Here is a 24,990-nt window from a genome sequence, read left to right as displayed (position 1 = left end):
TCTCTTTTGCCTCTCACAGGTAATTCAGCTGCAAATTCTGCTCCCCATTGCTTATTAAATGCATTGCGCCCTCTGAATGGTTGTGAATTATAGAGTAATTTGAGGACATCGGCCTTGTTTTCCATAATTGCTGCCATTTCATCAGCAGACATGGAGAGTAGCTGAAATGTTATTAAACACTTGGCCATTCCTCAGGCTTTCATTTTCTCCCTCATAAAGCCAAAGCACCTCCCTCACCTCATCCTCTCCCAGCTTTTTGATAGTGCTATCATAGCAGCCCCAGGGTTTCATTCCATCCACGGAGGAATAAAACTCTCCCCTACTCTTTTACTACACCAGTTGCTGCAGATCCTTATTAACGCCAAGGGTATGCTTAATGTAAATAATTGGGATGTTCAGGAAAAGCTAACCCTTAATTAATCCACCTTTTCAGATGAAAAATATGTATGATAATGAATTAACAAATTTAGTCACAACAAGATTGACATAATAAACTACTACGGTAGTTCTTTCATTGATTGAGGATAAATACTTAAAATTAATGATTCCCAACCATGGTCCCGCAGCAATCATCTAATTCCACTTCATTGGTCCAAAAATAATAAATTGTATACTCATTGTTCATCTATCTCTGCTAGTGACATAACTTAAAGCCAGCTGGACAGACACCAGGTGACATGGCCAAACTAGTAGAACTGTACCGTTCGCAAATAAATTCCGGAAATTGTCGGAAACTGACAATTGCACACCTAACTTTTTTACATTAAAATTTCCATCCCTTTGTTCAAAAACAGGACATTAATTCAAATTGACAGTGCAAAAAAAAATGTACAAACAAATTGATTATGATTTAGTTACTGGTTTGGTCTGTAACATCTGAATAGCCAAACTGTTGATCATTGTGTTCCAAAGTAAAGTTCGCAAATGTCTTATTGTGATTCAACACAAAGACAACCAGTCTGCATTCACGGAGGACTACAGAAACAGACATATGAGAATAATTCATTAAAAAGACGAGACTGAAGGGAGAAACCCCAAGAAACAAACAAGAACCGACAAGAGCAGTGTGATAAGTTAGCTTTGGCTTCTTTTTTTGTCTACCTCTTAGAATATTGAGTGATCTCTGTTTCAACAGAAAGCAATTACAGTATGCTAATGAGCTACATCTGTCGTGGCCTTTCAAGTGCCGAGTGTAAAGTCGGGATGGTGAACCCAGCAACGGGCTAACCCAATTATTTGACTGTAAGCCGTGGCCCTTCGGCCTCTCCATCCTCTCATAAATCAACCTTGCTCATTCCCCATCAGCCCATTTACTGGCTTCTCTCTTTCTTTGTTAGCCTGCTAAATTCTTACACTGTTGAGCCCGTATGGGGGTGTATAAATATGCTCGTTGACTTAATGAATCTATGCAGAATTCAGATTTTTATCTGATCAAGACGAACTGTAAATCAATCAACCACAGAAAGACTGTTGTATTTTGAAGGTGAAGTAAAACTTGATCCAGATCTGGACTGCATGAAGGGCAAAAGGAAAAAAAAGCCTTGAGATTTCTTTGCACCCTGTGTGATATTTAGCAAAGAAGACCACAATGGATGAAATTCCTTGAGTGTTTCTTTTCTCTGTGCGAACAGCAAAGGAGAAGTTAACCCTTTTGTTAAAGAAAGAAAACACTGCTCCTCTCCTGTCACTACATTTAAAATTCTGATTTCTGAAACATCCGGGATAACCCATTTACATGCAAGCACATGGCCATTGTGCTTAATCGGAATACCCCTTTCGAAAGCGCAACGCGCAGCCTTCATTGCACAAATCGACATAATTTCTGCTTTAAGACTATATTTGTCACTCACCCTGTTAAATATAGTACTCTTCCCTCACGTTTTGCGTGGGAATGTGCCACGCCTGTCCATGATAGATGAATTTCCACAAAGTGGAGGTCGTTTTAAAAAAAACAAAACAAAACTATATGTTTATCCCACTTTAGCCCAAAGCGCATTACCGCGTTTCTACCACTAGACAATTAGAATAGAGCATGTGCACAAGGCAAACAATGCCCCATTTAAAGCAGGGCTTAGCAACATTCAGTTTTTATTGATTAGGGCGGCACCATATAGAGAAAAGCAGTAGTTTTCTGTTTTGCCTTGAATGAATACCACATTTCCCATGAAGACCAGTGCATAGCGTCGTGAAATCCTCATTTCCCGGTAGCCTGAAGTTGGATTGAAATACATTTCTGTTTGCAGTGGCTGTGTGAAGGATGTATAGCGATGAGGTCATTAATCTATTTTATATATTTTTTCTTTATACAGTACTGTAACTTTTTTTCAAGTATGTTAAGAGTAGATGTTGGTTTTACTTCTTTGTTTGACACCTTCATGTGCGTGTATGTCTCTGAAGGTCAGAAAACTTTTATGAATGGTCACTGTAGTGATGTGTGCCACTGCTAACCCATAGATGGCAGTGTAGCCTCAAGGGACTTGGGGGTTTCAAGAAGGGCATTGCATTGCTGGCCTTTCCTGATAATAAAATGTGGTCCTTCCTGCCGCCGAATCGCTCAAATCCACTTCTATTTTAGTTCCGTGTCGCAGGGAAGCAAATGAAACCAAAGGTAAGGCTGCTTTAATAAAGTTTAAAACGCAGGAAGAACATTCCAGTATGATACAGTGACTTTTATTTTTCACCTGAATGGTTGTTACAGTCACTGTGAATGACACCGGAAGTTGCAAAATGCAACAAGTACGTGCTTCCGGCCACAAAATGTCTTAAGTGTTAAAAAGGTCTATTGTCACTAATGCTGACACACTGGCTGTGTCCGAATGTCCTCCATACTCCCTATATAGGGCCCTACTGAGGGGTCACGCCATTTTGTAGGTGTGTCCAAATGTCCAGGGAGCAAAAACGTAGGGCACTCAAAACTACCCACAATGTACTCTGAAAAGTAGTGAACAATCACTCAACATTTGCCAACCAGGATGCTTTGAGACCTCATTGGGACTGCTGCAGGGAATTTATCAAGTTTTACTTTATTTGTCCCAAAAAAAATATTAATTACTAGGGGTGTGAATTGCCTAGTACCTGACGATTCGATTCGTATCACGATTCACAGGTCACGATTCGATTCGTTACCGATTAATCCCGATACTAATTTATAAGTCGATTGTTGCGATTTTTTTTCATTCAAATTTAGAAAATACTAATCAGTACGCTTGTAGAGTGTAAGATTTATATGAAAATGTATTATTTATTTATCTGAAATTTCAGTCTTATAGAGGTTGTAATCTGTTTCATGTTTGAACAGCATTAAAATAAAATATTAAGGCTTAATGTTCCGTTCATATAACATTCTTCCATGCTCAAGGTGTGAATCCTAACCCGAAGTCAGACGTTTTGTTGAATATTTTTCCATTAAAAATGGAAGTTTAAAAATCGATTCACACACACACAAAAAAAAAAGAAAAGGCAATGATGATAAGACGTTGAATCGGTAAGACTACCGAATGAACAATTCTGAGCTCTTTAAAAAAAATAAAAAAATTAAAAAAATAATAATAAAAAAAATAAAAAAATCGATTTTTTTTTAATTGAATCGATTCGAGAATCGTGCGATGTAGTATCGCGATATATCGCCGAATCGATTTTTATTTTTTTTAATTTTTTTTTTACACCCCTATTAATTACTATTTTTGCCAACAACATATGTGACCTGCTCTGGCAAAATGGTCCGCATGTCGCGAGGTTCAATTTATAAATATGGACAATATTAGACAGTTGGACATTGTTTGGCGATTTTGAGATTTCTCCAGAAATACCCTCCTTGAGGTGTCTAGTTTCATTTGCCAGCAGAACAAAAGTCAAAATTGTAATAGAAGTGTATGAAAATAAGCAATTATTAGGCACTATGCATCGTAACTAGGGGGAGTGATTTTAGCCTAGCTGCTTGCTAGCGCCGTGTCTTGCACAACTGTTTAAAAACAACCCCAATTTTAGCCTCTAACTCAATTCACAAATGATTTATATAAATGTTGTGAGTAGGGATGCACGATAATGCTATTTTCAACCGATACCGATAAACCAATAATATTGAAGTGCCGATGTCGATAACCGATAAGCCGATAATTGTTTGCAAAATTAACTTGAATACAAATATGCTTTCGAGTCCTACTATAAGTCTAACAAATACATTGAAAAATTGTATAAACTTTGCACAATGTTTCAATGAAAGTAAAGCACCATGAAGCTGAATTTTATTGAGATGAGCCACAACCACAACAGATGGACCAACGTGGCATGTCTATAATTATTGCTGGATTTCTTTAGTATCTGGTTTATCTGTATGAAATCAAATTGCCGATAATTATCGGCAGATTTCTCTATTATCTGGTTTATCTGTTTGACGTCAAATTGACCGATAATTGCCGAAAATTATCGGCCACCGATATTATCGTGCATCCCTAGTTGTGAGGATAAACAGATCTGCTAATGGATGGATGGATGGACATAGCAACCAAAAAAGTCAAAATTCACCATTCAGCACAAAAGTGTACAGAATAGTCATCCTACCTTGGAGCAATTAAACAGCCTCATATTTCAAAATGAGTAGAGTGAATTGATATGAGATCATCGTTATTTCAGGATGTGACATTTTTGTTTGGTGGTGTGCCATGAAATGTTTGTTGCCTTGGCCTTGTAAATGTTGGGAAACACTACTTCAGAGCCGCAGGGAATCAAAATCGTAATATGGATGCTAATTGCATGGTGGCCTCTCTGCCACTATAGCCATACTACCCATTTGTGATAAATAGCCCTGATGGGTAAAGTGTTTACAGGTTGTACCGGGTGATTTATTGGGAGATCGTGAGCCAGAGAGCAGGACATGAACAATTAATCAAGCAGGAATGGTTCAGATAGAAAGTTACACATTGGAGTTGGGATGAAATTCACATCTCACGTTGTACACCAGTACACATTTAATAGGTACATTTGAATCCATCATAATCAGATTAAATCCAAGAAGATGATTTATTTAGACAGCAAACCTATGCATGCCTAATTTATTCACTGTTGATGAATGAGTTTAATACAGTACTGTATGTGATGCATAACTGCTATACATATGCTATAGATAAGCATACTATACCTAAAAAATGTAAGCCTAACATACACTTTGGATTTTGGATTTATTGTCACTTGTTAGTAGTTGAGTGTTCTATTGATTTTTCATGTAATTTAACAGTAATTTACATTATAAACATATTTTGACATTCCCTTTTTAAAACTATCAACCAGTCTGAAACTGATTGTACTTCTTTTGTATATTTATTAAGGAGAAATGCATTTTTTCACAATTTAAAACTGTTCACGGGTGTCTCAAAAAGTGCCTGACATTCCTTTGTCAAACTACAACTCACGTTATATCCATAGGGGTGTACTCAAAAAATCACTATGGGAATGTATCGCTGTGGAGCTCTTTAAAGATAATACATGTATCGATACGGAAGTGTCGGAATTGCTATTGCACATTCATTCATAGTTTCCTGGTGTGCGAAGATGTCAGTAGATGAAAGAGGATTTTCTTTTTTTCTTTTTCGCAAAATTCTTTTAGTTCTATGTATCACCACTAGCCTAAACAAGATTTTCTGATTAATATTGTGTTTGTGGAATATGACTTGTGCAGCAAAATCCACCTGTTTTTATCCATCTCAGGTGACGGATACTTTGCCACTTGCTGTCGACTGAAATTACATCACTGTTGCTCCGGGGCTCAGGCAAAGCCCAATTATGGCTCACGTGAATGGGCTTTGGTCATTGCCTGAGCCCTGGGCACCTAAGATGCCATTTCCATTTGAGAGCAAGTGACAAAATGGCTGCACCCTGAGATGGATAAAAACGGGCGGATATTGCTGCTTAATTCATATTCCAAAATTCAATTCAAAATTTGATTTCATTCTTTAAAAAAAGAAATGAATTGCAATATTATTCAGAATGCCATGTTTACACTACTGGAAGCACATACAACATATTATTATAAACAAACATTTTGGTTTGACTTCCTCATTAACTGCTCCAATTTTTACGTTACATTTTCAATGTTTTCTTCTAGAGACGGGCTCTTTGCTGGAGTCCTTGATGAATGGGGACTTTGAGGCAGTTTTGAGGAGCCCTCAGGTAGCAGCGCTGCTTACTGGAGATGGCAGCTGTCATGAGGGCGAGAGCATTGAGGCCTACCTAGAGAGACACATCCTGTTGTACCTGACTGATGACACAGATGGGAATCAAACCAGCAGGTCAAATTACACACACGCATCACTTCTTTCTTTACATGCTGCCTGAATATACACACTACAATACAACTGTGACCTTAATGAAAAAAGGAAAACAACAAACATTTTTCTGTATAGTTTACTCTTTGACCGCCAAATAAGTTTAATGACGTATTCTAAAATCCTAATGAATGTCGCCAAAAACGTTAATTTATGTTTATTATGTTTGTTTGTTTTTTTTCTCTCAATGGGCAGCGCAACGTTTTGTGCAGTGCAGCCTTGTCACTAAACAAAAAATATTAGTGTCAAAGTCACTGTTGTCCCAAAAAAAATAAAAAATCTTTAAAAAAAAAAAAAGCCTGTTTTTCCTCTTAATATTTTTGTATTTTCGCTTATGTCACTCAAATGACCTAATTTCAAATGGTGATTACTAAAGAACTGAATAATGTAGAAACATACTTTTTTTTTTTTTCCCCTCATGAAAAGAATGGAATCCAATCTTTCATATTTATGTCATCATACCACACAATATTCTGTTTGCTTTGAAAGATGAATGAAAATGCTCCAAATCGGCTGGCACCGTTGGGGTTTTTTGGATAACGTTTGGCAGTCAAAGAGTTCAAAATAGTTTGCATTTGTATTTTATTATTATTTTTAAACAGTAGCTGTAGAATAGGTATAAAATAAGCGCCCCTCTTTTTGTAAACCACTTAATTTTAATATGCTGACGCTGCTGAAATATGTGAGATATATGACTTCTGAGAAATATTTTTTGTCAAAATATTGTGATCAAATGCCAAGTTTTACAACCTCAGATAATTTGACTCCAGAGGTTTGCCTAATGAAAATCTCCATAATGACCTAATGATGTGGAAGTAGTTGTGTAACTCCAAGCTGTTCTCAAAAGTGTTTGGTCGCTCCTATTAAGCATCTCTATTCCTTTAGTCATGAATTATTAATTCTTAATAAGGACATCTTAACATCTCTCTTCCTCACGCTAGCTCGAAAACGGCTCATGAATAAAATGAATGTGACACATATTGCTCCTCCTCTTCGCTCATAATGATTGGTTCTGTTTCCTCTCCTCCATCAATGTAGAAAGGAAGAAAATGGAAAGGCAGCGAAGCATGTCGCTTGTTCCCAATTTTTAAAGCACATTAATTGTCCGTAAAGTGAAATGGCAGCTCAAAGGGCCCACCGAAACACCCTAAAGTAACCTTCACTCTAAGTTCTGCTAAGACGGTCTTGTCCTTGCAGCTTCAGAGAATTGGCAGTGATGGTCGTGGCAGTCTCTTGCCTCCACATGTTTGTTCAAAGCAACTGGACCGGTCCGTCGCTCTCCATTCATCTCGCTGACCTTCTGCCTTCGGCATTGCTCTCGTCTCAGGTATAAGTCAAACTTCCCATTACCCTTTCTGTCTTCTGCGCTCAGCTGTTTGTTATCTTAACAAAGCCTTTGGTAAAACAGTCACAGTGCTAATATAGTTTACCGGTAAGTTAGATCGGCCAGCATTACTGATTCTGAAGGCCAGGGTCAGATTAGATGGGCGTGGCAACTCATAGAAGCTGAAGGTTTTGAGGTTTTGATGCAGCCTCTCAACTGCAAAGAACGGTTGCAGAAATGGTAGTTATTACACAAACGGCCAGCAGGTGGCAGCAGAACAAAGGAGATCAACCAGGGCCATCTCGAAAAAAAGCTAAATTACTTAAAATTTTAAATAGATTTGTGAAAACTGATTAAACTTAGCTCTCTTCTAATGATAATTGCTGCAAAACAGAAACAGATAGAAACATACCTTTTTTCATGATGAAAGAAGAGACTTTAATCTTTCTTTTGATAGGTTCCATGCTGTTATAGCAATTGAACACAATATTCTGTGGGCCATGCAAAATCAGTCAAAATCCAGTAAAACAGCCAGGAGCGAACGGGATTGCTTCTGTGAAAATGGCTGGGAGTGAATGAGTTAATCGGAATGTTGTGTTTTGACGAGTGGGGCTGCATAGAATACATTAATGAAAAGAGGATTTTGCGGTTGACTTCCGCTTTAATGACATAATTTTGATTGCAATTTATTTTGCAGCCTCATTCCATGGTAGAAGCTATCCATTCTTGCCTGCTCCTGGATGGGGAGTCCGTGTATAGCCTGGTGGCTAACCCGTTCCTCCTCCTGCTGGCGAGGGTTATCCTCCTCAAATGCTCTTCCAAGATGGAAAGCCTTCAGGTAAACAAATTGTTGCGAAAAGCTCTTATTAAGCAATTAACCAAGGTGTGTATGTTTATTTTGTTACGCCAGATTTTTTAACCAAGGGGCATTATCTTACGTTTTGAACACACTGGGACCACGATTAATGGAGATGGGACCAGCCAATGTTCATATCTGTATGTGAGAAGTAGCTAATCCTCTCCACAAGAACATCCAGCTGGCTAACAGCTAATGACATTCTTTCTCCAAGTTGATTTAGAGGAGCACAGTTGCTCGTTAATTGGCATGCCTCTAATTTTGGAGGAAGCACTTGGATGGCACCATTTAGTCTTACATATCCGTTCATACCAAAACTGAAGAAATTGCAAATGGCACCATTTCTCCGCGCTCAGCAAGCCATAAGTCATTACTAATGCGTGAGTGCAAATCAACTTGAAGTCACGGGGCAGAAAATAATTGTCATGCTCCCCTGATCTGACATCAGCAGCACTGATGTGCGCACAAGTGCAACAGTGATTTTCTGTCAGAGGTGATTCAGTGTTAATTTGCTCTTTAAATACTAATGGACGTTTAGAGAATTAATTAATACTGGTGGTGCCTGCCAAGCATGGGAGAATAGGGCCAGGCTTTCTTTAAATGCGTAACATAACCACTAAGCTGCCGACACATATTTTGTTACTTCCCTGTGCCAGCACCTCACACCTTGACTAGCAGAAAGGGAAACTCTGCCAGGCCAGAAGACAAACATCCGTGTTTTCATGCTGACATTATGAGAGTTCATGTGTGAACATTCTTGGCAAATGTGTGTCAGGTTATTGATTAGGTGAAACAGACAAATGCTGGAGCCAGTTTACATTTGCAATGATGTGCAACCTCTCTGACACATTACAAAGTTTTTTTTATTTTTATTTTATTTTTATTTTTTATTTTTTATTTTTTTAATCTTGCACTCTCTTCTTATGTTGCAAAACAATGGGCGACTCTTAAATTGATACTAAAAGTACATTGTTTCGTTATTCAGAGCCAGGTTTATTTGGTTATGTTCATTTTTTTTTCTCATAACACATTTTTTGTTTTGTTTGCATTCTGGTGGCCTTTTTTATACTCTTTGTTCTCAGGGCATACTTTCTGCAACGCTGTATTTTTAAAAAGATGTGGATAGTTCTCGACAGCGTGACTAACTAGGGGTGATGAAGTCACAGTGTACTCTTACTGCATTTAATGTAATATTAATTGAAGAGTGAATTTCTCATTAGTAATTAAGTATTCAGTTATGGGTATGCAGGTTCCCAAACTTGATGACAGTCGTATTATTGGCAAATTATTTAAAACAACTTGTTAAAAAAAACACCCCCGCTTATCATATGTTCTACTGAAGTAAATAGCAAATGTCTCAATGCTAGATCATTATCAATTTTCATGTGTACTTAGGGATGTCCCGATGATGTGATCGGAACCCGAGTCCCGATTACGTCATTTTCAGCTGATCGGTATCGGAAGAAAGTGTTCGGGGTTTTCATTTTTGGCAATTTTGTTTTAATTATGATCATTATTTTAGGGGCTACAAAGCAACAAAATCAACCACTGGTAAACATATTGCCAAACAAAACATTTTATTTATTTTTATTCATTATTTTGTGCACTTCTGATGGCACCCCCAAAATCACTGGGATGGTTTTGTTCAAATTAAAAAAAATAAAATAAAATAATAATAATAAGAATAATTGGAATCACTTTTTCCCCCGCTCCTTAATATTTTGCTGGATCGCGACTCTGTATTGGCAGATCCTCAAATTCAGATGACTTGGACTCGGGTGAAAAAAATGTGATGGGGACATCCCTAACTCTACTTTATTATTATTATTATTATTATTATTATTATTATTATTATTAATGAATGTAAAATATGTTCCATGCCTTATTTTTATTTTATTTATTTATTTATTTATTTATTATTTATATTTTTTAAATGTGATGGAAACCACCCATAGCTGTTGGTAAGAATTTTCTGTCAGAATGCTAATTTTAGATTAGGTTTGTTTCCTTTCCATTGTCACCAAAAAAGTACAAAAAAAGAATTAGATACAACAGAACAGAAGAACAGAAGTAGATAATATATTATACATTCTTAATTTAGGTATTTTCTTTTTATCTTTGCAGCTTGTCTCCTGGTGGACTCTACGCTACATCAAGCTCCACCAGCAAGTTCTGGAGGCGTGTTCTCAGCAGCTCCTCAACTTGTCCCTCCTGAGCATGGAAAAAGGTCTACATTTCATAATGGATATTACAATCAGGTGGATGAAGAATAGATTGAGAAGAGCTGTGTCAAAAGTTCAAGTTGTTTAAATCAATAGTACCATAAGCTAATCACAGCTAATCACATTGTACGTGTATACTTGGGAAATTTAATTAATTAATCAACTTACCTTCTGTAAGTTAAAGTCACGTTGCTGATGAAAATTGGGTAGAGTAAAAGAAAGTGTTGTTGTACAATCAAGCTTTTGAAGCAGAATGCCCCTAAATGTGTCCAAAATATTATTTTTTGAACTGCTGTCATGCATGATGCATTTGAGATGCCAGCAGAGTTTACGGAATTAACTTTCACCATCTTAAGCTCTTTCTTCAAACTCCTATTTCAAAAGGACTGCAGTCATGCATAAAATCATACGAGACGTCAGCATAACTATGCAAGACCTCAATTTACCTCGCGAGGTCAGAGTTCAGAAAGCAGCTTGGGTTTCGCTCTGAATGTTTTGGCCTTTCTTTTGTGTGCGCGTGCGTTTACATTGGAATGGATTATTCCCGTTTCCACGATTTTCTAGTGGATTTTTCGAAATTCGAACAAATCAAAGTCGGCCATAGTTCCTGAGTGCATTGTGATTGAATGAACTGTTTTTGACCACTGAGGTATAAGGGGCGGCATGGCTTAGTGGTAGAGTAGTTGTCTCACATCTGTGAGGTTTTGGGTTCGATCCTCACCCCTGGTGACCATGTCAAAGTGTCCTTGAGCAAGACACTGAACCCTAACTTGCTCCCAGTGGACCTGGCAGCGCCCTGCCTGGCAGCAGTCGACCATTGGTGTGTGAATGAGTGAATGCGAGGCATTGTATAAAACACATTGGGCTACATGTGGTGTAGTTAATGCGCTATATAAAAAGCAGTCCATTTACCATTTATTTGTCTGAGGTCTACACTACTGTACAGTATGTTTCATTCAGAAAGTGAAGGCAAACTTATGTTTATGTATGCTAATAGATTAATGTTAAACTCATTTAAACTGGCTGTGCCACAATTTTTCTCTTTCCTCACTTGTTGTTGGCACCATGAACTTATTTTCCCTCATTAATGTTAGAGGTTGAAGTAAGAGATTTCTCATCGTGTCTGCTGGGCAGAGTCACTTTACCTGATTGAGCCTAATTAATTGTCAGATCAGATTGAAGAAAGGAAAGAAATTCACAGCCAAGACGGTGAGATGAAAAACACATTTTCTTTCATTGCTCACCTTTATGCTGAATTTTAATGTCAAACTCAAGGGCTGTTCTGTTTGGCTGGTAGTGTGAAAGTGTGTTCACATGGAACTCCAACTGTAATGACAAGTTTGCTCTAGATTATTTATTTGGTTGTTACTAACATAACCGTGAGATTCATTATTCAAAAATCAGTTCCAGTTAATACATTTTGTAAAACTGTATTTGGACGTTTTTGGAATTTTGGACATTGTAGCGTTCCTAAAGAAATGTGATCATCACCCTTCCCCACGCCGTGCTGTCGTCATTCACCAGACACATTCAAGAGTTTGATCGTCCCTTTAGCAACGCTATGGAGGCTTACCTCGCGTTCTTGATACGCTTCACATTGCTCGGTAGAGAGCCAGCTGCCATTCTACGTCACTGTGCACTGAATGCATTGCGACGTAAATAACAATGGTGGCTTACATCCAAATAAAGTTTCTACAAAGTGTATTGAACTGGAAATGATTTTTGAAAATGAATCTCATAGATTTCAATTCCACATGTTGACAGCAAAAGTTTGGCTTTGATGGGAGTTTTGTAATCTGTAATTTAAACAAAACTGAACACAAAGAAGGATCACACTGATGGACCAATCCTATCAATGAATTTATCATTGAAAATTTGCTCAGTTTTGTTTAATTTTTTGATAATTCACACATTGATGTGAATAGACAATTTATGCAGTTCTTCTTTATATCACAATTCTTTGGGATGGTCATTCTGCTCAGTACTACACTGGCTTTGACACAAGAGTTAAAAACTTTCAGAGAGATCTCCCATATAAATTCAATTTTCAATTAAAAATGTCCATTTCATTCTTAAAAAGAAATGAAAGGGGACAGAAAGAAGTAAAACGAAAATTACAACTGTAACTGCGGTTCTATGAGTCCTGGACGACCGCCAGAAGGCGGTGCTTTAAGCACTGAATGTTCCTTTCGCGCATGCGCAGTTCGAGTAATGCATACCAAATTAGTCACCTGTGACCCCTGGGTGACCCTAGAAGGGTATAAGTTCCGGTGTCACCCAAGGTTCGTTTCCTACGGAATCTTCTCGCGTGAACACGAGGATTCCGAGCGACAGGACGCCCTGGCGGTCGTCCGGGACTCATAGAACCGCAGTTACAGTTGTAACTTTCGTTCTATTTCGTCCCTCCCGACCGCCAGAAGGCGGTGCTTTAAGCACTGAATGACTAATACTGGCGTAGTCGCGAGGGATCTCAGACACAAACCTCACTGAGAAGCCCCAGCAGGACCCAAGATCACGCCAAGCGGATGGGGAGAGGCGACATCCACGCTATAAAACCTGGAGAAGGTGCAAGGCGTCGCCCATGAGGCAGCAGCACAGATATCCTCCAGGGAAACACCCCTCAGGGCGGCCCAAGACGTGGTAACGCTCCTGGTGTAGTGACAGCGCACCCCTGACGGCAGGGGGCGGCCCGACAGCAGGTAGGAATGGCGAATGGCATCCACGACCCAGTGAGACAAGCGCTGCTTGGAGAGAGCGGAGCCCTTGGCAGGACCACCATAACAAACAAAAAGCTGGACAGACGTACGAATGCCCGCCGTAGCGTCAATGTAGCACTGCAAGGCTCTCACTGGACACAAGAGCTCCGGCCTGTCCCCGCCATCAGCAGGAGTGGGTACATAACGTTTAAGCCGTAGAGGCTGGTTAGAACGAGAGCCAGACAACACCTTGGGAATGAAGGCAGTGTTCGGCCACAGAGTGACGCCGGCGCCATCCGGGTGCCATCGCAGGCATTCAGGGCTAACCGATAGAGCGTGTAGGTCGCTGACGCGCTTGGCGGAGGCAACGGCGAGCAAGAGTGCAGTCTTGCGCGACACCCACAGAAGGTCCGCCCCCGCCAGGGGCTCGAAGGGAGGCCTGCACAGGCCGTCCAGCACCAACTGCAGATCCCACGCCGGAACCCGAGGAGCCGGGCGGGGACGAAGACGCAGAGCCCCTCTGAGGAACAAGGACACCAGCTCATGGCGCCCCACGGAGCCGCCATCAGCACCAACATGCCGGGCAGAAATAGCTGCCACATACACCTTCAGAGTCGACTGTGATCTGCCCTTATCCAGGAGGGACTGCAAGAAATCCAGGATGGTGGGGATGGAACACGAAACAGGGTCCACCTCGCGTTCTCCGCACCACGCCACAAACAACTTCCACCTGTTGGCATACTGTAGCCGAGTGGACGGTGCCCTCGCATTAAGAATGGTCCGCGTGACAGACTCTGTACAGCCGGTCAGCAGCGGTTGGGGCACCTCAGTGGCCAAACACACAAGCGAAGGCGCCGAGGGTTGGGATGCCAAACCCGACCTCCCTGTTGAGACAACAGGTCCTCCCTGTCGGGGAGACGCCAAGGCTAGCCGGAGCACAGTTGACGGAGCAGGGGGAACCACGTCCGGGCCGGCCAGAAGGGGGCCACCAGCAACAGCATGTGCCCCTCCTGAAGAACTCCCTGAAGCGTCAGCCATATCAGAGAGAGCGGCGGAAAGGCGTAGAGAAGGCACTCCGGCCACGGCTGCGCCAGTGCATCCAGACCCAGAGGGCTGGTGGCCTCGCTCAGGGAAAACCAAAGTGGGCAGTGAGTCGAGTCCTCGGAGGCAAAGAGATCAACCTCCGCCGTGCCGAAGCTGCTCCAAATCATGCACACCACCTCTGGGTGGAGGCGCCACTCTCCCGGAGGAGGACCCCGACGGGAGAGAGAGTCCGCGAGCTGGTTCCGAACCCCCGGCAGATAGGTGGCCTGTAGACTGGCCAGACGGGGAGCAGCCCACCTGAGAAGGTGCTGGGAGGTCTCCAAAAGACGGGCGGACCTGAAGCCGCCCTGATGGTTTATGTGAAACACGGTAGTGGTGTTGTCCGACCGTATGAGAACATGCCGCCCGCTCAGGAATGGCAAGAAGTGCATGAGTGCCAAGTGCACCGCCCGAAGCTCCAGCACATTGATGTGATCGACCCTGTCGCGCACAGACCAACTTCCCTGAGCCGTCCTGTGCTGCCAGACAGCACCCCAGCCCGTGAGGCTGGCATCCGTGGTGACTGTTTCGCGGCGGGCCGGGGCCACACCCAGCGGGACGCCGCTCAATAGAAAAGCCCTCTCCCTCCAAGGTGCCAGGGCGAGGAGGCACCGACGGGACACCCTGAACCTCCGGTGGCGGTGCCACTTGGCGTCCAAGTGGAAGCCGTTCAGCCACCTCTGTAGTGGGCGCAGTGTCAGCAGACCCAACGGGACCACAGCCGTCATGGACGTCAGCTTGCCCAAAAGCCCCAAGTAGGCGACGTAAGGCAACAGCCTGCCCCCTCGAAAGAGCGCGAGGAGGCGAAGAATATCGTCGACTCGGTGAGGAGATGGGTGGGCTCTCATAACCGTGGTGTCCAACGTCACACCAATGAAGTCCGTCCGCTGAGAGGGGACCAGAGAGGACTTGGGAAAATTGACCCTGATACCCAACCGGGCCACATGAGACAGGAGATCGGAGGTGTCCCGGATCACCTGAGCCCACGACGGCGCGCAGAGGAGCCAGTCGTCGAGGTACGGCAGCACCTTCATGCCCACAGACTGCAGGGGCGCCAGAGCAGCCTTCACAAACCGAGTGAAGACCCGCGGAGCGAGGGAGAGCCCGAAAGGGAGCACACGGAACTGCCAGTGACGGCCTTTGTAGGCAAAACGGAGAAATCGACAGTGTCGAGGTGCGATGGGGACGTGGAAGTAGGCGTCCTTCAGGTCTATAGACGTGAACCACTCCCCCTGGGCGAGCGACTGCAAGACGTCGTTCGTGGTTAGCATGTGGCAGAGTTTGGTCCCAATACCCTGAGATGTCTGTTGAGCCCCCTCAGGTCCAGTATCGGTCGGTATCCACCGGTCTTCTTTGGGACAAGGAAGTACGTCGAGTAGAAGCCCCCGGGCTGTTCTTGGCCAGGAGGGCGGACAGCTCCTGGTCCAGAGCTGAGGCTTTTGCCGGGTCGGCGATGAGAGTCACCCTGACCCGACAGGAAGCAGGAGGCCGGCGTCGGAACTGCAGCTCGTACCCGTGGGTCAAGATGGAGACCACCCATGGGTCCGAGGCACGAGCAGCCCAGTAACTGAGCTGCTGGTGGGAAAAATGTCCGACGGTCGGCCCCAAGGCCTCAGTGCATGGCCCTCCGGCCCCTAGGGGCCCGAGAGGGACCTGCAGCCCGTGGTTGCCCTGAAGGCAAGCGGGCGGAGGAGCGAAAGTCCCCGGCGGGCCTCTGCGGGGGTCGCCGGGTGCCATAAGCCTCGGCAGGCCGGGGTTGAGGAAAGCGATGAAAAGCAGAGCGTGCCCCAGGCCTACCCTGTTGGGAAGGCAGGGTCCTATTGAGGCTGGAAAGCTGCTTCCTGGTCTCATGAGCCTTAACCGTCTTTTCCAGTGCACCCACAGCGGCAGAACCAAAAAGCTACCCCGGCTCCACAGGAACACCACGGAGGGCCCTCCTAGAGGCCTCCGACAAGGGGGACTGCGCTAGCCACACCTGGCGGCGCGCCTGCACTCGGAAGAACATGAGTCGGCCGTGTTCCCTAGTCATGAGGGCAAAAGCCTGGAGGGCTGCATCACTGAAGGACACAGCAGCCTCCACGCTGTCCGCTTGCAGGGATGTAGAGAGAGCAAGCATGAGGTGAGACAGTTCCCAATGCGACCAGCACGTGCACCAGCGCCATAGGCCCGTGTGAGAAGGTCGTCAGTCACACGACATTGGGGTCGAGGACATCGCACAGATGGCCGAAGGGTCTCCTCCGGGGACACAATGAGGGATGCGACAGCTGGCTCCACAGCAGGCATCCGGTCCAAGCCAACACTAGCAGCACCGTGCATAGCTGCTAAATCACGGCCATCAGCCGAAGGACGGGAGAGAGCCCCAGGATCCCTCCAGCAAGCATGTAGTTCCCGCAGATAGTCCTCAGACGCGGGGACAGAAAAGGCCGAGGAAGGGCGCCTGCGCCGGAAGAAAGCGCTCTCAGACGCCGATTGAGCCTGTGGAGGCACCTCCAAATGCAGGAGGTCCAAGGCATTGCGCAGGACAGCCCGTATAGAACCATCCCCCGCCTCACTGGACGAACTCTGAGCCGACGCTGGAGAGTTTGGTCCCAAAACCACAGACCCCGGGCCACGGTCGTCGTCATGGAAAAAGGAAGCCAAAGCTGCCAAGGAAATGGCGTCCTCCTCAGGAGGAAGCACTGGCATGGGCGGGGTGGATGGTCGCGGCATGGGCGGGGTGGATGGTCGCGGCACGGGCAGGGCAGGTGGTCCCGGCCCCCCCCGTAAGTGTGGGAGGGTGACGGTCCCGTAGAAGAGATCTCACCTCTGCCAGCTCAGCCTGAAGGTGCCCAACCTCCGAAGCGAGTCGTCGCTGCGCCGCCCTTTTCCTGGGGGGGGGGGCATGTACACCAGAGGACACACCGAGACGTTTCCGGTGCCTCGGTTGGGAGAACGACAGATGACCCAGTGGACTGGGGTCACTGACACCAGGACTGCAGGCCCGGCCATCCCCGGCATGGTCAGAAATAAGACACCTCGGGCAGCGATCGTCCAGGACATCGGAGGCCTCAAAGAGGATACCACAGTCCACGCAGCAACGGGAGTCCTCCATTGTTTAACAAAGAGGCCCAAACAGCGATGAGCGGGAAGCTGAGGGAAGGGGGCGCGAGCGCCACCTGCACAGCAGACCCACACCGAGCAGCCGACGCGTGGGTCGGGGCAAACTGTAAGCCGGTAAAGCAGCGATAAGCCGAGGGAAGGGGGCGCGAACGCCACCTGCACAGCAGACGCACACCGAGCAGCCGACGGAGGGCGGGGGCAGACAGCCAGTTGTCAATAGTAGCGATAAGCTGAGGGAAGGCGCGCGAACGCCACCTGCGCAGCAGACGTACACAGAGAAGCCGACGGAGGGCCGGGGCAGACAGTTAGTCGTTAATAGTAGCGATAAGCTGAGGGAAGGCGCGCGAACGCCACCTGCGCAGCAGACGCACACGGAGCAGCCGACGCACGGGAGGGGCAGACAGCAGTCGCGAAAGCGGCGACAAGCTGAGAGAAGGGGCGCGAACGCCACCTGCACAGCTGAAGCCAGGTGCGCACCGCAGGCGGGACACGCACAAAAGTAAGTAAGACAAACAATCGAGCGAGAAGCGCGACGCCGTAAGCTGGGAGCGGGGACGCTGACGCTGCCCTCACCAGCAAAGGCACAAAAAGAAAAGCAACAACCAAACGGCAACACCGTCGGAGAAAGCGGCGCTAATAAACCGAGAGAAGCGCTAACGCTGCCAAAGCCAGCGGAGGAAAAAATAGGGTAAACCACGATTCGTGGTAGCCAGGGTGCTAATGCGCGGCTAGCCACAAAAAAACAAACTCAAAACACCGCAGTAAACGTGGAAATTAGACGGCAAAGTAGACAACAAGTAGTCAATAACCTTACCCCACGGGAGGTTAGAATACGCGACCACATCGGGTCACAAACGAAGTAAAGAAAAACACCGTCGCCGCAGCCTTTGGAGGGCGAACTACGCAGCTCCGACCGATCCGGTCACAAGGCTCCAAGCGGCGCGGTCAAGAGGATAAATACAAATCCCAATCCTTACACTCTTCGAAAAGAGGAAACGAACCTTGGGTGACACCGGAACTTATACCCTTCTAGGGTCACCCAGGGGTCACAGGTGACTAATTTGGTATGCATTACTCGAACTGCGCATGCGCGAAAGGAACATTCAGTGCTTAAAGCACCGCCTTCTGGCGGTCGGGAGGGACGAAATAGAACTTGATATCTGCCCATAATCAACACAAAATAAATGACCGCAAACAGTCAAGATGCTTTCAAACTATCAATTAAAAAAAAGAAATCAACATCATGACCTTGTGCTAAATATATTTTTCTAGTAGTTGTGCTTTTATACATTTAAAAAAATAATACAAATAAACTGAGATGGTTTGGTTTTATAATCCAGATTGTTCCACTAACTGACAACTTGAGTCGAAATATATCATTCTTCTTGTTTTGTTCTGTATTTAGGTATAGAAAACATATCTATTGCTCTTGATTTGTACTTACTTTTCTTTTTCTTTTTTAAATTTAATTTAATTATTTTCATTTTACATGTTGGTTGGTAAAATTTCATGATGGGCTTTATACATTCTTTTAAGGCGGTTAAACTCCATCAATTCATTGTATTTAAAAGTTTAGTTGTATAAATATTGGATTCATGTGGTCTCTGTATCCACAACCGAAAAAGACACGAACAGCACGTGTCTGTAAAAGAAAGATGGGTTGCGTGTATGTTTTGGCTGCACACCTCAATGCAATAGGTCAGGTATGGAACGATCAATATATGATATAACAATAACAAATCATTCTTGTTCAATGATTCGTTAACCTTGTGTAAAACGGCCACGCTTTGGGATACCTTAGATTTAACACATTCTATATGCACTTTCCACGTTAAATGTTCATCAAGAATAATACTTAGAAACCTTATTTCATTAGACCTTTCTATTTCTATAGTTTGCACAGTCAGTGTTGCTTTAACATCTTTATTTCTACAACTAAAAATCATAAATCTAGTTTACCTAATATTTATTGACAGTCTGGTTGCATTGTACCACTTCATAATATTCTTAAACTCTTTCTCTATTACTTGTAATGCATATATATTTTTCCGGCATAAAATAAAGTGGTGGACTCCGGCCCTCAAGGACCGAGTTTGCCCAGCCCTGTCCTCGGATCACTGGGACACACAAACCCCTCCACCACGATAAGCTAACGGCTCATAGAGGGATTGTTTAAAATGTGTATTTTTTTTAAATAGAACAATAGATACCATAGCTATACATGTAGCAATTTATTGAAACAAAACCGTTTTTGTTTTCAAAATACATTAAAAATGATATAGACAAGGTTGAGGTTAGCATGTTGGCTTGGCCTTTAAGTTTCTAATGTGGCCTTTGCAAAATTAATTTCCTACCCCTGGATGATCAGAACTGTAATACATTGCATTGGGGTACTGCAAATTCCTCCCACATCACTGAAACCTGTTAAATGAAGACTCAATATTATCAAAATATGAATTTGAGAATGTGTGCGCCCAACAATTAGCCAGGAAGTACCCTTCCTCTCGCCCCAACATCAAGTGGAATGAATGGGCTTCAGTTACCTGAATTTGCCTGAATTTATCTTGCGTACAAGATGCGTAGAAAATGGACGGATGGATAGTAGCTTTACATTTTATTTAAAACTTCTAAATTATATGGCTAGTAGGAAAATGATGATCAAAATGTTTACTGACTTATCAGGAAAAAATGTATTGTCAGTTTTGTTTGTCATGGAGACATCTTTCCTCTTCCTGCCCCACAGTGCTGAAATGCGAGTCCCTGTTCTCTGAGCAGAGAAACCTGGCAATTCAGTTCCACCTGGAGTGTGTGTACTGCAGTCTGACCTACTACGAATACCAGGCTGCCAAGCAACACATCAAGAAAGCTCAGGAGCTCTCAATGCTTGATATCAACATGACCGGTATGATATTTATAAATATTTTCTTCTTTTCCATTTCCGCTTTTCACCACAACTAGGGCTGAAACTACTGATTATTTTAATAATCAATTCATCTGTGGATTAATTTGTCCATTGATCATTGAATTTGATATTAAAAATGAAAAAAACATGCTCTTAATTTCCATCTCTTTATACAAATACAGGACATTATTTCAAATGAACCGTGCAGAAAATGCATGAACATAAATTGATCATGATCCAGTTCCTTCCTGGTTTGGTTTGGAAAATACGCAAAAATGTGACCACTCTTTTCCAAAGCTAGAACATTCAATTATCAATTATTTTGATAATCGATTATTTGTTGATTAATCATTGCACCTCTTATCACAACAAAGGTTTAAAAAAACATGGAGACGATTACAAGAGATTTGGGTTTTGTCTGTAAGTCTCAAGTTTTTAGTGCTCTGAACGTCAGAGGTCTCAATTGAATTTGTTGGGAATGTTGTTGTTTATTCAACACAGTGGATGAGAAAAATAATTATCATGATTGTTAATTTCTACACACTTGAAACTGATATTACTAAATATTGAAAACCTGTTTATTTCCTTGTTTCATCTTTCTGTTTAATTCATTAAAGACATGTCAAACACCTCCTCCCTAAATGTCCATTTCAACATGCCTAACAATGGTCTGGATATATCTTCTGTTATTTTGAACTTTGAGTTACAGAAAAATTGATTAATGTAGTGTTTGATTTCTGCACATGATTAACATTTATTGATCGCAACATATTTATTTGTTTATTTTTGATGAATTAAGGTGCTTTGGGGAAACGTACCTATTTCCAGCAAAAGTACTTGGCTCAGCTCATCCTTGATGTCAGGAGAAAGCAGGATCAAGATCAATCTATTGCGAGTCCCTCACCGACACTACGTGCCCTACTGCCCAAGGTATGAGATACGTACTTCTATTGCAGAGATGGGCAACTTAAATGATTGAGGGGCCCACAATTTCTCATCAGCACTACTTGGGGGGGACATATAGGGCCACTTACTTCCTAACCAGATGAATTTTAAATATGGACAGAATATGTGTATATGTTGCTGTGATTGAACTAATGTACATCGTAGTATCTTATATTTCATTTTCCATAGTACATTTCTCAATGCATGTATAAAAGAGCCATCCTTCAACAACAAAAGGATTGAACAATCCAACAATCACCACATCATTTTTTTTTCTCTAGTGCAAAAGGTTTCCACGCTGCTTACACTTGTATTGACATGTACAGTTTGAATGTGCATTAAACGGGGTTTATGGCATGATGTGACTGCTGATAGAAGTAACAGTATATCGGTTTTTATTGGCTAATTATATTAGGGGTGGGAATCTATGGGTACCTCATGAGCACTGTTCCCTCTAAGCTGCACGTGTGCACAAACGCGGTGGCATTATTCACCGTAGAGTAAAAAATCTATATTTTCAAGTTCAGTGGGCTTAGTGGGTGGCATAAGTGGCATTGTGAGTTCATTGATATATAAGTCAGTGGATGTCCATGGAACGCTGACCAAGTTTATGTGAATGCACAGACACACGGAAAATCAGAGGGAATATTGCTCACGAGTCAGTCAGTCTCCCAAGCAGAAGGTTGTTCATTCGAACCGGAACTCTTGAGTTTTTTTTTTTTTTTTTTTTTTTTTCAATTTTATTTATTATACTCTCTTCCTAGTGTAAATCTTAGTTTACTTTAAAACTGAGTCAGTTTGTTCTCTATCTGAATAGAGTCAAATCTACACTACAGAATTTACTGTGTAGGAGTGGTAGGAAAAAAAGTCAAGTCTAGGGGTGGGAATCTCTGACATGAGGCCGATTCGATATGTATCTCGATACACAAGTTGCGATTCGAATGAAAAACGATTATCTTTCAGAACAGAACGGTTCGATTAAGTTTGGGAACGATACAATTTTCGATTCGATACAATTCATTTCAATATTCAAAACTTATAGTGACATTTGTTGCTTGTATAGATTAATCTTAAAACACCACAAATTTTTACAGTATCTACAAATGTGTTAAAAAAACAACAACAAAAATGTCTTCTATATTTTTATATATTGAATCAATTATTTAAATAGACCACAACAAAGGGCTGGGTGATATGACTGAAAAATTTATCAGTTTAAATATTTATTAGTTGTTATTGACACTTATAATTGTTTTTTGTTTTTTAATTCAAAATAAGGATCAGGCTGATAATTCAATTTGAAATATAAATATTTAACCTTTAAAACGACACCACCACAATTCAACTCAACTGAAGCCACCTTATGAAACAATATAAAATATAAACACATTTTAACCAATTAATATATCCAAAAATATTTCCAAAAGTGCCCTTCCCTTTTTATCAACAATTTTTGTTTTCAGCAATTTGTTTTTCTTTTGCCATCACATTCATTTTTGGTTTATGTATGACGTGTTTTTTTTCTTTTCTTTTTTTTTTAAGATGAGACACGCTGATGATCACGGAATCACTACTGTTAAAACTCATTCACTGCCAGTCATTATAGAAAATTTTTACATTTCCAATACTCACGTGATATTACATTCAATAATTATATATAAAACGAATCTACCAAATAACAGAATAGACTCCCTACTTTTTGTCCCGTCCCGTTCTTTTATAATTGACAGCAGAAAAATGTAGGTTTGCCAAAATACAGCCATTTCTCCCATGGACTCTGAAACTGTGTTTATTTCCTATAAAATGGGGCAATGATGTCATCTACCGGTGGTTGGGCATCAGTAAAGTTGTTTCCAAGTTTGATATTTACAGTGGAGCATGCTCAGATTCGCCCCCATTTAGCACCGCTCTAAAAAATACAATTGACAAGTATACTTGTCAAAGGCAGTGAATGAGTTAATGTTTTTTTGTTTTTGTTTTTTTGGGGGGGCTGTCGTTCATTTTGAGTTTGATGACGTAATCGCGGGCATGTCTCAGTTCTCCTATCTGCTGCTCATGCTAGTTGTAGACATTGACAGGGAGCCACAAACTGAGAAATTAGATACTTGCAGTGTGCTTTTAGCATAGCTGGTGTGTTGGCTGTGGGACATACCTGTGTAGTTTGAATCCATGCATTGGATCGTCACGGGAGTTATTCTTTTGGCTCGCGCGCAGTACCAACGCCGGGACATACAAGTGCACCGAGAGGACTCGATAGCCATGGGAAATACCGAGATGTACGGCACTCGGCATGGGCTCTATGTCTTCATTTGCATGTTGTCACTCGTTGTGCGCGACTGCGCGCGAGCACGCACACTATCCCGAGCCGTGTCGCGAGCCCGGCGTTGACGGTGGGCGGCCCCCCTTCCCCCCAAAAAGGTGCGTAACGTCTTTGCATTATGTTTGCAACATCCGGGGAATGAAGCGTCTCTGCGCGCTACTTTGCTAGCTCTCTGTAAACACGGAAGTAGCTTGAATAGCGATGATACTGAAACGTAAACAAAACAAGTAAAGCACGGTGCAGAACTCTTGCTATTGTTATGAAAATCATAAAGCCTCACTCGCAACTGATTCACAGTCACGCGATATCCGGTCCACAGCTTTACAAGCAATGTATCTAAGGATTCCCGGCGGATTTTGTATCGGTTGACGAGTCTGCTACCGATACGTTCGTTTAGCTCCCCTTGACGAACGATGGTTCTGTCGAATCGTTTTTTTGTCCCACCCCTAAGTATTACACGATAGTTATGGCAAATAAAAAAACAAAAACACAATTTAGAGTTGCCCCGAAAGCTGTGTTTTCACAGACTGGAAACAAAAATGTTTGTGCAGTGACATTGGGTACAGTGGGTGTGGTATAGCTACTCCAAATAATGAGGGGACAATGGAAGAGCTGATGTAAGCGGATGGATGTGTACCACATTTTTTATCGAGCAACAAGACAACATATAAGAGCACAAGAACATAAGTGCTGTCATCGTCCCTCTGTTTACTTCTTTGTATTGTTAAACCAACGTCTTCGTTACTGGGAGAGAGGGATTGGGAGTAAATAGGTTTAATCAAGGCCATCATTAGCCAGAATTCTGTGGATTAAAATTTAAACAGAAAGACAACCAGGAGGGCAACTTTTAATTCTCAACTAATTATAAAAGCAGAACTTGAGGCATATCCTCAGTGTGATATAGTATATCCATTTGGACCAAATTATTTGGAACCCTGAATAATATATCTACAGCAACTCAAGAAAATGAGTTTGCCAAGAGGGCCTGCTTCACAATATCTCATCTTAAACAGGCATTTATCGACCTCGCTTTGTGCACTGACGCATACTCACATGGAGCAGAAAAGGACCTCCTTGGAACTATTTTCACAAATAAAATGATGACGATCATAATTATAAGATTATTGTTCAGTCATCGAGGTCTTGGTCTCAAGTTGCACTTAATTTTTGTGAACTCTGCTTAAAACCTGCTTAAAAGCTGATTTCAGTACTGCTAACAGAAA

General features: G+C 42.7%; 1 protein-coding gene across 1 annotated transcript in view; it reads left to right on the top strand.

Annotated features, from left to right (window-relative positions):
- ttc27 (tetratricopeptide repeat domain 27) overlaps positions 1-24,990 on the top strand; it is a 64,367-nt gene that overhangs the window by 4,943 nt on the left and 34,434 nt on the right. Inside the window, exons 2-7 of the mRNA XM_077495872.1 lie at positions 6,101-6,284; positions 7,518-7,647; positions 8,342-8,482; positions 10,625-10,727; positions 20,344-20,502; positions 21,302-21,432. Coding sequence (XP_077351998.1) covers positions 6,101-6,284; positions 7,518-7,647; positions 8,342-8,482; positions 10,625-10,727; positions 20,344-20,502; positions 21,302-21,432 — 848 coding nt within the window. The remainder of the gene's footprint in view (positions 1-6,100; positions 6,285-7,517; positions 7,648-8,341; positions 8,483-10,624; positions 10,728-20,343; positions 20,503-21,301; positions 21,433-24,990) is intronic.

The sequence above is a fragment of the Festucalex cinctus genome, chromosome 14 (genome assembly GCF_051991245.1).
Source record: "Festucalex cinctus isolate MCC-2025b chromosome 14, RoL_Fcin_1.0, whole genome shotgun sequence".
Taxonomy (NCBI): Eukaryota; Metazoa; Chordata; class Actinopteri; order Syngnathiformes; family Syngnathidae; genus Festucalex; species Festucalex cinctus.
Note: the sequence above shows the minus strand (reverse complement) of the source record. Positions and strands in the feature narration are given on the sequence as shown.